General features: G+C 33.5%; 2 protein-coding genes across 2 annotated transcripts; one reads left to right on the top strand and one right to left on the bottom strand.

Moving 5' to 3' along the window:
- Window positions 1-7917: 7917 nt before the first annotated feature.
- LOC124371688 (putative nuclease HARBI1) lies at window positions 7918-11107 on the top strand. Its single transcript, XM_046830025.1, has 2 exons — window positions 7918-8627; window positions 10219-11107. The coding sequence occupies exons 1-2, from the start codon at window positions 8208-8210 to the stop codon at window positions 11017-11019; spliced, it is 1221 nt and encodes a 406-aa protein (XP_046685981.1). The 5' UTR covers window positions 7918-8207; the 3' UTR covers window positions 11020-11107.
- Window positions 9470-11506, bottom strand: LOC124371689. The gene is made up of 2 exons (XM_046830026.1): window positions 11129-11506; window positions 9470-9897 (listed from the first exon to the last, which is right to left on the bottom strand). Exons 1-2 carry the CDS (start codon window positions 11504-11506, stop codon window positions 9727-9729), a joined length of 549 nt encoding a protein of 182 aa, XP_046685982.1. The 3' UTR covers window positions 9470-9726.
- Between the last annotated feature and the right edge of the window lie 3077 nt (window positions 11507-14583).

Raw genomic sequence — 14583 nt, 5'->3', positions numbered from 1 at the left:
AAATGAATTTTAACAGGAGTAAGTTTTATCTATGATCAAGTGGAGAATCTGGCAGTTCATTTCCAACAAGTAAAATTATATCTATTTTCTGTTAATGCAATACTTTTATTTAATCAGAAACGTCCGGATTAACAAAAATGAGAGCCATGCTCCATCCATCCCAATTTTATCAGTAATACCCATCAACAAAACATGATAACAATATCCCTTTACAATTTAGTTAGCTGGCAATTTAGGTTAATCTAAAAATTATTACACTGTACGAAACTAATCAACCCAACAAATGAATTTATCACGTATTATCGTAGGTAACTGAATAATGTCATTTGATTAACCTTCACAATATTCTCTGAATACTAAATTCAGTTTTTTTTCGAGTTTTTTCATATTAGGCCAGTGATAGATTTTAATAGGAAGCAACACCACTTTTGTTCTTGCTTTAATATAAATTAACATTTTATGCCTATAAGTAGACTTGGAAGGGAGCAATTCCTTATTATGAACTTGTTATCAGGTTTCGAAGAATGTGACTTGCAGATAGTTTTTGAATTGTTACTGTTACAGTTAAAGTTTGAAGGAATGTTACTTTTATCAGTCGAAAGAACGTCAAATGAATTCTGAGACTCAAAGTGAATGACGTTGCCGCTCAATGCTTGGCTCTGTTCTTCGATCCGACCTCCATTCCTGTTCCGTTCTTTTCAATTTCAAGCTAAGAATACCTATCGATTTTTCAAATTTATTGTACTGTACTGCAGCTGTAAACACTCATTCAATTGATTTTATTTATTTATTCTTATTATTCTTCCAATGGAATGACACCAGAAGTACAATTAAATAAGTTAAAAAAGAGTATAAACGATTAATATCACTAATAATATTTACTTATATAATTAAATATCAAACTGTGTTAATATAAATAATCAACAAAACAATGAATTAGTTAGAAATATAAGTTGGTTAACAACACAACCAACAAAAACGTAAAACATACAAAGACAGTAATAGATAGTTAAATACCAAAATAGCAACAGTAATACATTTGCGATGTGTAATAAGAAATAAATAACAACAAAGTGATAAAGAAATTAACAAATAACCATAACACTTACCACTTACTCGTGGGTCGTATGAGTCATCACTTATATGGACCGTAAGATTTAAATTAATACTGTATTAACGATTCTAGTTTCAGCGACACAGTTATATGAGATTTTTAGGACAAATTGGGTTTGGAAAATGTGTCAATTATCTGTAAATAAAACAATGTTTCACTTACTGGAACTAACGCAGAAGATAGATTTGTAAAATGGCCAGCACTAAAGAGCTGTGGCACACACGGGATTGTTACAGTTGATTAATGGACCATCTGTTGTCCGACAACCTTATCCCGAGTGGTCAGCTGATCTCCCTGTCATTTGTACACCGACGCCACGAGATCCCACTTTAACTGCGTTTTGCAGCAGGGTCGAGTACGGGTTTTTATTATTACTATCGTTAACGTATCAATTCTCATTCATCACATGTATATTTTAATTTAACTTTCTATTACCATATATAACTGTTTTAAAATATATAAAATAGTGTATATCAATGTGGTGTTTACGCTGCTGATTTTTAAAGAAAATTCTTATCAATTTTGAAACGATAAAGTTGGTTAAACCAAAAAGCAAAAGAGAAGGTTCTTCTAGGTTTTGTCGAGACCCCAGGTTATAAAAATGACTAAATAAATATTAATCCTTTGAACATTGCACATTCTTACGAAGCATATATTATCTCAACTTGCTAATGTAAACCAAGATTACGTAAATTTGTTATTTTATACTCAATGAGTAGGTACTGGTTAGTATAAACCCGAACATATGATCTGAATGCACAACATTATCTACTTTAATATCCGTACACAATATATAATCTATATATACTTGAAAAAATTTTGGTACCCATTATATTCTATGAAAAATATACGTACTATATATATGTGATTTGTACACTATAATAGTGGTGAAACAAATTTTGTTTCATATGTTTTAATATAGTCCAAATCTTCTTTTTAGTAACGTGTTTTGAATAAAAATAAAAATATTTGAATCAATAACAGAGATTTGGATTGTGATTTCACTAAGTTTAGAACTTAACAGTTTAGATCTTACTATATATCACTGTGTGCTCGATTGGTGTCAAACGAAGAAGCTGTTATCAGAACGCCAAAGGCTTTGCTGTACAATCTATTTTTGTTACTAGAGGGTAAAGTGATGCTCTTTCTGCTGCATCAAACTAATATTATAATAGCTTAGTTAAAATTGTTACTATTTCATTAGCGTCATTATTATGTTTGTGAAATAATTTTTGTATATTATTAATTTAAGCTTGTAAAGTATAAAAGTAATATAACACATATTATAATCGGTACACTCACACTTGAATACGGAAAAGTATTTTTCTGATTGCATTTATATGACAGTTTTGAGTATTTTAACTGAATTAAAACCAACATTATATTATGCTATGCTAAGTTCCATTTGATAAATTTTAAACTTATAATAAACACAATGTATTTGAATATTTTTACATTATAAATCAACAAAGTATGAATTATTTACTAAATGTTTTATAAACTTACTATTACATCATAACCTCAGTTAATTATAACAAATTAGGAACTTTAATAAGATATGTATTAGACACAAGAGAGAGTGTGGGGCAGAACTAATCTCGCATACAGACCAATATTGTGGGAGGAAAGCCGTAACAAGCATCCCTATGTAGGACTGTGTGTTCCCTGTGTAACATTATTGAATGGATCCAGGAATAGTAGTGATTTCATTACAGCCTCCGTACTGTACGACAAGGTACTAAACCTATCAGGGTAGCTACAATATATCGTTGTTACTAAACAGATTACAATACAGTAATTTCCTGAATAAAAGTATTTATTTGACCGTTTTTAAGTATCTTTTTGTAATTTTTATATCTTAATTTTCTGTAATATTTATAAAGTGGTATACGTTTTAGGCCTCATTTTCAGTGTCACATGTCTGTAACATTTATCAGAAGTGTATTCAGCAATAGTACACTGGTTTTTATTTCATTTTAAAATACTTAAAGAGGTTAATGGTTCCATTCTCCAGTCCTCGAGGATTCAAACAAAATGTGGTATAAATAAACCGAGTACAGGCCTATAACAGAATGGATCAACGTCAATCCTTAAAACAAAGTAAAACAAAAACTGTCAGTGCTCACTAGCCCTTTTTAATAGCCCTTGAAGAACGCTATATTATAACGATAACAATGCAATCCCGCTGTTGAGTCATCCGTGTTCTAATTTTCATCAATGAAATGTTTTAATTGCGTGATGATCAATATGTAACAAGATCAATCAACTTTCGTGTCATGAAATTATAAAATCCTTCATGTCATATGATCCAATATTTGAATGCGTTATTAAAATTGATCCATTTTAATCAAATAGATCAAGATCAATCGGATTACACAAGGGATAATGGCGATCATACAGAAATCCCGTACATTGGCATGAACTTTGTCAACCGATTCAAAACCTCAGATATTTTTACGAGGAACATGAGCAGATTTGGGAGAAAGTAAAGATGAGAACAAATAAGAAAGGAACGGGATTATGGAACGATCTTTGGTACCCACAATATAGGTTTCTTTCATCCGACTCCCACACCAAAGAGCATGGCTCCCGCTGGTAAATTGCAATATACAAATTCTAATGTTCGAATGGCTACATCAACTTAAGGGTTAATTCTAAAAGTAATACTCCAGTACTACGAGAATATATCCAGCCAATATGTCACACCCAATATAACCAAGAACCCCGCACTCTGATACGATGAGAAGTACTTCGAGAGAAGACACTGTTGTTAGGCCTCGAAATCTTACTTCTGTGACAGAGGCTATTTAATACTCGGGTTTCTTGCTGGTCTTCGTAGCATAAAAATCATCCAACATAGGAACTCTACTTATTTTCAAAGTTTAAATTACAAAACCGTCGTCTGCTTTTAAAAACTATACCGTATGTGCAGTGTTCTTCTTTCCCCATATTTTGAAGCTGAGTTGGAGGTAATGGCCTAAGCTTCCTCAACAATAATTTCAGGGTTTTAAGAATTCATTTTTTACTTTTTGATTATTATTATTTCATTAACAATTTATTAGGAAACAATTAACTAACCTTAATCTACGTGAAACACAGATTACGTCTATTCTGGGCTCCCAAACAGGATAGTAAGATCTTACTTCCATGGTAACAGTGAACTCCAACCAAGAACTATCAAAAAAGAAAACGATGTACGAAAAACATCTCCTCTAATTGATTTTATATTCATTTTAGCTTTTCTGGTGCGTTTTATAGTTTATCAAACTTGTTTAAATCCTACCCACACATCAAACTATTACTCAAAGTATTCCTTAAAACCCTTTCCTCTAGTGATTAAAACCCTCACGGCTGTATGCGAGTGTGTGAACAGAGTAAAATGTATATACTGTATCTTTTTAGATTTCTGAATTAAGTTCTCGTACTAAAGTTACTGAGGGATGGACATGTGTCAACTATAATAGAAAAAAGGCAAAACCTAGATTGAATTCCAACATGAAATGGGATGTCGAAAATCCAATCGGCTGTTGTCAATTATGTTTAGACGAAATTCAGTTCAATCCGAGACTATCATTGGACGCACTGGACCTCACAAAACGACATCCTGACCAGCCTGTCAGGACTTGTTACTACTTGTATAGAATCGGTTGCTGACAAAGATTAATACATTATATTTTTGAAACATTATTGTCCTGTAAAATTTTATGTACGTTGTATAGACAGCTTTAGATGTATATAAATCAGTCTACTACAATAACTCTCATCGTGGAAATTTCAGAAGATTACTTTTTTCCGACCTGAGCACCCAGAACCCAAAACCATCGTACTACAAAAATGTATGAAGTGCTCATGCAATATAATGCGGGCTTGTAATATGATATGTAATATTGCAGTAATTGTTAATTAATTCAGATCAAACATGATGCAGAGACTTTTTTGCACATACCTCAGCCGTTACCCAGTTCAATTCAAGACAATAGTTTTGTTTTTCAAATCAACACTTTGCATTTGTACAAAATTTAACTATATTACAAAACATAGACCAAAATTAATGTTGCTTTTTTTACATATTCAGAATGTTTAAATTGTATTAACCTTTCCGTTTTTCGATATCACTTTCGAAATGGCGGCCAAATTCGGTTTAAAAAGTAAATTAAGGTCAGTCCGTCCATCTTCTGTCCGTATGTATATATCTCTTTGTTATGTTGTATATGTATATCTCTTTGTTATGTTGTCGGGTACTTTGTCGTGTCCGCCAATATTCTGGTGTATCGGTTTATTAATGTTGTTGATATGGATTCATCGATAAACAATATTTCTTATCCATTGTCTAACAGCTTGTCCCTCCTAATTGGTAGACATGTTCAATTGTCTATTCTTTAATTATAATATAACTTCACTAAAATATTTTATAATTTACTTCTTCTTTTATTTAAGAAATTAGATTATTTTTTTATACATCTTGCTATGCCATCTTGATCCACAATATTTATTGTGTCAATTTATAAAATAATCAAATGTGTTTCATCAATCAAAACATACTGTAAATTAAAGTCGCTTTTTGTGTAGGTCTGTTTGTGCATCAATATTCTCTAAACTACTCAACAAATTTTTATACGGTTTCATTATGAACTAGGGCAGATTTTTAGGTATGATACATCAATATTTATTTTAATCGTAGAACGTACAAAAGGTTTTTATAATGAGATAATTGATATTTTTGAGCGCTTTGATTGTTAAACCTTAAGACTTATGACAAAATAATATACTACAGAATTGTACAATTCAAAAAGCCCTACAAAGAAGTTCACGGTGAGTATATTTATTTCCAAAGATTAACCCACAATAACCATTTATCTCTTTATACGTTTACATTTTTATTAGCGTTTCCGACGTTATTTGGATCAATAAAGTATCCCTATCAATGCATTAAGATACGTAAATATTCTGTCAAATTACTCTTTAAACAAATAATTTCGGTCAATATTTTGGTAAATAGGTATTGCGTATAAAAGCACGCGTGTTTTGGTTGCTCGACATTTCGACATTTGACCAAAAAACGGTAAATACTTTGATTTTTACAAAAATGTATTCACAGATGTAAATAAACTACTCTATAGACATCTTGATGAAGCATTTCATTTTCCTACAGAATTCCTGAATTTTTTGCAGCCCTCTAGAATATCTCCACATAAATTAGTTTTGAAAGTAGGGTGTCCCGTCATTTCTGGTACATGATTACTGCAAAAATCTTTAAAAACGTACATAATATAATGCACAATACTGACTGGGTGTGGAACTAGAGGTGTTTTGATTCCTCGGATGCCTTTAATATTTACAGACTTTCCAATTCAAGCGGCTGCAATGTCCCCTGAAATTGTCTTATTCAATTACCATTATTAAGTCATTCGATGAAACATTCATGTTGCAGGATTAGATAAGCGTTCAGTGTTTTTTTAAATGAACAATATGTAACTTCCAAGAATAACCAATATGTGTTGTACAAAACATTTCTGTAAATATTGTGTAGATAGTTTGTACTTATTAGTAGTATTAATAATCTAATGTTAGATCGATGATTATAATATATTGACCTAATTTTATAATATCGTTTGATTAGTAAGGCGATTGGTTATTATAAGCCAGATTAGTACATTATAATTATAATTTCGAGGTTTTACGGGAATCGGAATCGTGAAGATAGAAATAACTGATGTTTATGATTGAATCAACGTAAGAAGATTTGTTTTAATTAAAAATGTATTGGACCCGTGCGAGGCCGAATTGGATTCCTAGTTGTAGTAAATAAATACTAAAATAATTGCACATATCAGTTTACTAGGTGCCTAATAGTTTAACAGTTCATATCTTAGCTAACAGTTTAAAATTTACAACTACCTATACATCTGGGTTATTTATATTTTATGTAAAATACTAATGTATTCATTTGAGAGCTTACAAAATTAGGAAGTGTTTATTACATAACAAAAACAGTGTAAGGCGTACTGCGGTAACACTGCAATCCACAACAGATCGGCTGTTTTTCAAATTTTGGAAACTTTATCCCTTCTTTATCTAGTAAAGATATTAATTCTTAAATGAAATTAAATGGTATTTATTTTTGATTTAACAAATACAATGAGACAAAATTACTATCTTATTTTTGCAACAGATTAAAGACTGTTACAAAATCCATCTTAGCTGGGGGTTTTTTTTTAATTAGGGGTTTTAGAACTGTATATGTATATATTTTCTTTATCGGTTTTATGGTGCCAGAAATACTTCGATTAAAAGAAAATTATAATAGCCAATACAATACAGAGGATGGCCAAATTATTAGACTAGACGTGTTAGTTTAATGCATTTTTTACTTAACTTTGAATTTGGTTAGAAAACATGTATAAACTAAAATAAAACTAGTATAAAATCAATTTATATTATGCTTGAATGTTTTTGTATTGATTCTGATGGCATTGGCAGCACTGAATCAGCTGTTGATTCTTTTGGACATTATAAGCAATTCCTAACCTCAAACTTGGCATACAATTGATGTTGATTACTTGTGTTTGTAGTTGTTTGTTTATGTATTGTGTGAATTGCAAATAGTGTTTATGAAGCGGTTTATGTTGTAAATCAGTGTGTTCTGCTTTTTTTATAACTTTTAAGTGCATTTTGGTTTCTGAATTGTGTTGAAAACATTTGACCAGCAATGGGGAAAACAATTGATTTGTCTCCCAGAAAAAGTGCTTCAGTGAAACTTCTATTGGAAGAAAACTGCTATTCACAGACTGAAATAGCTAAGGCCCCCCATCCACTTACAGTTCGAACTGCAGTTCTTGACTGCAGTCAGAACTGTGAACGGTGGACTGTGGACTGTTGAAAAATGTTCACGTCAGTACGGACTGCAGTCGCGGACCGCAGTCCGTTCGGTGGCGTGGTTGTCGTGGTCAGTCTTTCCGGTGTTTTGCCGTAGGTGTGTACTTTGTAGTTATTATTCGTTATATTATTTATTATATTTTTAGTTATATTATTCGTTTTGTGGCTGTAGGAAAAGTGCATTCTAAGTTCTTATCGTATGTGAAGTTAAAGTGCAATGTCTACGTTTGAAGATTTGGCAGCATACGCTGTAATAGCGGTAGCTATTAAAAAACGCAAGAAACGAAGGCATCAAATGTGGAAAAAAGAATGGCTTCAGAGGAAGAGATTTAACCACGTTCACCTTCTTAGGGAGCTTGAAGCATATCCTAGAGACTGGAAAAACTACTTAAGAATGGACGAGAAAACGTACTTTGATTTATTACGTATAGTAACACCATTGATTACCAAACAAGATACAAAAATGAGGGAAGCCATTACACCACATGAAAAACTGACTGCGACATTGCGGTATCTAAGCACTGGCAGAACAATGGAAGATTTAAAGTTTTCAACGAGAATTTCCCCCCAAACATTAGGAAGAATAATTCCAGAGACCTGCTCAGCTATTGTCAAGGCCTTGAATGACTATTGCAAGGTTAGTAGCCTAATGTGTGTTTCAAGTAGTTTTGAAAAATCCAAAATATGAAACCAGATAAAAGTTAGAAAAAGAAATAAAGTAGGTCTTTGTTGTTTTCGAATGCCAACATACTGTTAAGAAATTACAATATTTTTAATCTGCTTATGGATTTGTTAAGGTACATAGCCTACACATTGTATTATGTCACTACTTTTTGCTAATTTTAAATTACAACTCCAGTATCTCTAACGATTACGAGTTCATTTCTGTGTGCACACAACATTTAACCATTTTTATAAAGTAGTAAAAGGTAATGAAACTCATACAAAATTATTGTAAACATTATATTATCCATACTTGTATTTGTTGCGTTGTACAAACAACACATTTACTTTTTATAACTAAGGAAGAAAAAGTAAAAAATCAATTTAATTAATGTAAGTATAAAGATAAAAAGTAATACGTACCTATGGTGTATGTTTAACCACAAATGAGTAAAGTAATAATTATAAAAACTATGACACTGTCAAACATAACATTGCAATCTAGTATTACAAACACATGGCAGCTCACAACAGTACCGCATATGAATAAAGATTAAAGTGTAATTTTAATTGAGTGCAAAATATTTTCACCACAAACAAAAAAAAAATAATAAATGTAATTTGTTCAACATATAACTCTCAATGTACTCAACTACTGGAGTAGGCCTACTAAAAAACCGCACAGCTTGGGTTGTGAAAAGTTTACAGGTTTAAGCCTACTTGTTAATAATAGAACACTTAATTTAGATTTGTATAGTTGACACTGAAGCCAGACATTGCTGTATCATCATACATTGGTTCATAGGTTGAATCTACCTCCTGAACTTGGGGTAACACTAGCTGCCGATGGTGTTGTGGAACTTGAGTAAAGAATACCTGGGTTAACTGTAGCAAATCGTGTTAGTCCACCTAGTTCTGCTTCAAACAGGGCATCATTAATGATTTTCTGCGCATAAATCCTTTGCTCATTGTTCAGCAATCTCAGCTTTTGAGCAACGTTCTTCCCAAAGGCGTCGTAGTGATCTTCTTCTTTTGTTGTTGCCAGTCGTTGTCCAATATTAACCAAGACTTGATCACACGGGGACAATTTTTTTTTGCCGTTTAAAAGAATCTTTAGGTTCAGGTGTTGCAGAGGTAATATTGGAAGCGGTTCGAGCAACTTGAGGAGGATTCTGTAGAGATTGGGGCGCTGGTACATTTTCCTCAGCATCTAATGGTTCTTTTTGTGAATCGTCCAGCATCTCCTGTAAAAAAAAAATGTTTGAAAAAAATGTCAAAATCCGTGACTTTTCGCGGATTTCCTTTATTTCCGTGCCCGGTAGACACCCTGTCATTACTTAATAATGAACCACAATATCAATAATGATTCAGTTATCACCACAGTACATTCTTAACTACTTATTTATTACTTTCTCAAAATATTATATTGAAAAAATTACAGAGGGGGTGGCGAACGGAAAACGAGGGGTGATACGGTTCTCGATGGGTTTGATTTCATTAAAATTTGTTCCGTACAAAACGCTGGTCTGAAATATGACAGCTGACAGTTTATGAATTGTTTTCAGGTACCGAATACAGCCGAGGAGTGGAAACAAATTGCACAGGAGTACGGGGAAAAATGGAATTTCCCCAACTGCCTAGGCAGCATGGATGGAAAGCATATAGCCATAACACCACCACCTGGAAGTGGTTCTTACTTCTATAACTATAAGGGTTTCCATAGTCAGGTACTTTTCTGCATTGCTAGTGCAAACTATGAAATAATTTATTTTCATTTTGGTGTTAATGGCCGGGTATCTGATGGAGGAGTTCTGAAAGAGACAGACTTCAACAAGAAACTAACAGATAAAAGCCTCAATTTACCTGAAGAGGGCATTGTAGACGGCGAAGCTCTTCCATACGTATTCATTGCAGATGACGCCTTCCCCCTAACTGAGGTCATAATGAAACCCTTTTCCTATAGGGTTGCAAACAAACCTAGAAAGGTATATAACTACCGACTCTCAAGAGCACGCCGAATGGTCGAAAGTGTTTTTGGGATTCTCGCTGAGAGATTTCAGGTTCTACAAAAACCAATCACCTTCATTGACTTGAAGAAAGTGAATAGTGTTGTTGTTGCGTGCTGCTACCTGCACAACTATTTGCGTAGGACAATCCCTCAAAGGTACTCACCTAAAGACTGGTTGGATTTAGATGACGACGAAGTTGGTGTGTCTAAGCCTGGACCAAGAACCAGCGATCACATGGCATTACAAGTAAGACAAACCGATCGCCCAATGGCTAGTGCAAAAGAAGTAAGAAATAAATTTGTTCATTATTTTAGCAACAAAGGAAAAGTGGAATGGCAAGACAGATACATCTCTTAGTTTATAATGATTATTTGAAAACAAAATACCTCCGATGACAAACTGTAAGTTAGTTGTAGCATTGTGAATACATTATTTAACCGCAAAACTAGTAATTTAATTCTCTTACCTCGTCTTCACTGACTCTTCCTTCTCCTAAGTTGGAAGTCCCTCCTAGACATTCTTCCTGGTCAATAAGAAACAAAAGTTCTCTGTAGTACCACAGCTTTGGTACATATATATCGTCTGTACCACTGCCAGAACGTTGAGAGGCTGTTACCTTTCTTTGTTCCTTACGAAATGCACTTCTGATATTGTTTATCTTCTTCAACACATCGCTTTTTGTTGCAGTACTGTCAAACCCTTTCACTACTAATAGTAAACTACGGTGGGCTGCTTCCTTCTTTTCCCTATTGTGATAGTCTTTTGACTTAACCTTCCATACACATTCATGTTTCCTAAACTCCTCTATAAACTGTAAAAGATTATCCTTCGACCAACTGGCCATGATTGCCGCGTCACAAACAAAACAATGCGCAACCACCAAACGCTCACCACTCAATGACGCATGAGGCCGACACGGAGCAGCTGAGCTAGCGCATGCGCATATCTCGCAGCTTGGACTGTCGACTGTGGCCTGTCACGGGAGCCTCCACTAACTAGCAGTTCCGCCTGCAGTCCGATCGTTGAACTGTCGCACCGTGCGACAGTTGACAGTCCAACGATTCGCCTGCCGGATTCCCCATCCACTTACAGTTCTAACTGCAGTCCCGGACTGTCTCAGTCCAGGACTGCAGTTAGAACTGTAAGTGGATGGGGGGCCTAAGAGATTAGGTATTTCCCAAAAATCTGTAAGCAGAATTAAGATGTCCTGTGATCTCGATTTGAATTACAAACCACGTCGAGTAGGCAAATGTGGTCGAAAGCGTAAACTAAATGACAGACTGGTTAGAAAACTAAAAAATATTACTACAATGAACAGAAGAAATACAACAAAACAATTGACTGAACAAATAAATGAGTACGGAGCGAATGTTTCAACTAGAACTGTAAGGAGGGTGTTGAGTGCAGAAGGCCTAAAGGCTTGTAGGCCAAGGAAGAAACAGAAGATCACGCCTGCCATGGCCAAGAAACGGCTGCAATGGGCTAAGGGCTTACAAGGCTTCACAGTTGAAGATTGGGAAAAGGTAAACTAACCTACAGTATGCCTATATATACTAGTCATGCATTTATAGCTTATTTTAATGTATTTTAAAATGTTAAAGCTATGGTAATCAATATAATGATGAAATTACTACGTAGGCCTATCGTACCGTACAAAAACCTATAACCTAATTTAACTTAATTTAACCTAACCTAAGCAACAGTGAACTACAATTCAACTTGTTTTTCCAGGTATGCTTCTCTGATGAGTCTATATTCTAGATTAGTGATGAGAGCTCTCAGTACGTCCGTAGACAATGTGGGGAAGAGTTTAACAAAAATTGTATTCAGCAGTTTGTAAAGCATCCAACGTCGGTAATGATTTGGAGTGTAATGTCTGTACATGGCCCAGGAAGACTGTATATAGTAGACAAAACTATGAGACAGGACCAGTATTTGAATGTTTTGAAAAAAGGCTTATTCCCCAAGCAAAAGAGTGGTTCCCGAATGGCGAATATATTTTTATGCACGACGGAGCCCCTTGCCACGCAGCGAAGACTGTGTCAAACTTTCTCCGTGAATCAGAGATCAGTACACTTCCATGGCCAGGTAATAGCCCTGACATGAATCCAATTGAGAATCTGTGGGCTATTGTGAAGAAAAGAATAAAAAATCACAAAGTAACAACTCGACAAGGACTTATTGAACTGTTAATACAAGTGTGGCACCATGATGAGGAAATTAGGAACAATTGTAAACATTTGGTCCAAAGCATGCCAAATAGAATAAAAATGTTAATTAAGAATAAGGGTATGCACACAAAGTATTACAAAAAATGTATTTGTTGTAATCTAAGATGTAACAAGTTGTTAAAATAAAGTTTTTTCATATTCTTCGCTAAAAAAACAGTCTAGTCTAATAATTTGGCCACCCTCTGTAGATGCTTTACAATCGAAGAGCGCTTCTTAGACCTTTGTATTTGATGTGAAAAATATACTTTAAAGTTTTTTTTTGTTATTGGAAGGATTGTGAAGGAAACAGGACTTTTTTCTGGACATTTGCCATCGTTTAGTGACACAATACAATTAGTAATATTACGGTTCGATATCTGCAATCGGATCACGTCTTCAGGTAAATAAACTAAATTAGTGCATGACTGTAACCTTGGTTGCACTTACCGCAACATTGTTTTGAATGTAATTTAAAAAATATTTTCTTGATGACCCTGTTTTTCAAAATGAATTTGGTGCGTAGTGGCGGATAACTGGTAGTTTATTATATGAAACTAGTTTCTTAAAACCCCTGGAAAAAAATTTGAATTTAAGCGAAAAGCGCTTTTGACAAAAGCTCTAGATATATCTTGCAAATTATAGTTGTTTCAAAAACAAGTAATCAACAAATTCTTTGTTTACGAAATAATTATAATGTAGCACTAAAAAGGATTTGCCACATAACTTTGTACCAATATTTAATATATGCAAATAAATGTTACAACTAAGCTTTAAATACAAAATACTAAAACAATGCAAAAGATATAGCCTATTTGTTAAATCTCATAATATCTGATTATATTTAGCCTACCAGACCAAAATAAATGGGGTTTTATTAAAAAAATTAAATTACTACTGATAGAATAAGGAACATATAGGTATGTACTAGATTTTCCAAGTTGGAGAGTCATAAAATTTCCAATGATGATCAAATAAATGCCAGAAAATATAATTGAAAATCCTGATATACCGAAGGAAGCCTCCATACGCACATCCATCATGGAGGTTATTTAGAGGCACCCTTGCCTGGACGCCATTATTTACTCCTTTTCTTTATTTGATCCTAATAACGTGTACTTGAATATAATAAATACGTTGAAGTAAATGTATTCAAATATTATTTTAGAAATGGATTAAAATAAAAAATGTTTGTTTATCCTAATGACCACTTGTTCTTATTTTTAGAGCACATTTAAAATAATACTTTTAAAATAATACTTACAAATACTATTACAGTAATTATTAACATTGTTAAATTTTCAATATCTCTAAAATAATAAAACATGAAAAATGTAATTTAGTAAGAAATATACTTTCGCAATCGTTATCACATTCACACTATCTGCAAACATATGGAACTTATGGCAACTAGAGGAGACAAATATCGTCCGCATAAAGAGTATTACCTCTAAGAACTGTCAATAACTAAGTCTAGCTGTCCCAAGAGTGGCTAGGCCAAAATAATGTGTCAAACGTCACTGTGAAGAGATGGTTAACTGCTATACGAGGCTTCTTTAGAAACTGTCGACACGTGGCACGTGGAAACTGCCAATAAGTAAGAATACTCGGTAACTGTGAACTCAAAACAATTGATCTGCTTGATTGCTTCAAATCTTGTCATCATAAAATTTACTCACATACTGTAGTGAAAGTTATGTACATATAAAGCCAT

Source organism: Homalodisca vitripennis, unplaced genomic scaffold (genome assembly GCF_021130785.1).
Source record: "Homalodisca vitripennis isolate AUS2020 unplaced genomic scaffold, UT_GWSS_2.1 ScUCBcl_1847;HRSCAF=5978, whole genome shotgun sequence".
NCBI lineage: Eukaryota > Metazoa > Arthropoda > Insecta > Hemiptera > Cicadellidae > Homalodisca > Homalodisca vitripennis.
Note: the sequence above shows the minus strand (reverse complement) of the source record. Positions and strands in the feature narration are given on the sequence as shown.

Excerpts from the sequence above, each read along its gene's own strand:
- LOC124371689 (XM_046830026.1), bottom strand. The coding sequence starts at position 11,506 with ATGGCCAGTTGGTCGAAGGATAATCTTTTACAGTTTATAGAGGAGTTT. Across the intron at positions 9,898-11,128 it reads GAAGAGTCAGTGAAGACGAG|GAGATGCTGGACGATTCACA; the intron begins GTAAGAGAATTA and ends TTTTTTTTACAG.
- LOC124371688 (XM_046830025.1), top strand. The coding sequence starts at position 8,208 with ATGTCTACGTTTGAAGATTTGGCAGCATACGCTGTAATAGCGGTAGCT. Across the intron at positions 8,628-10,218 it reads CCTTGAATGACTATTGCAAG|GTACCGAATACAGCCGAGGA; the intron begins GTTAGTAGCCTA and ends AATTGTTTTCAG.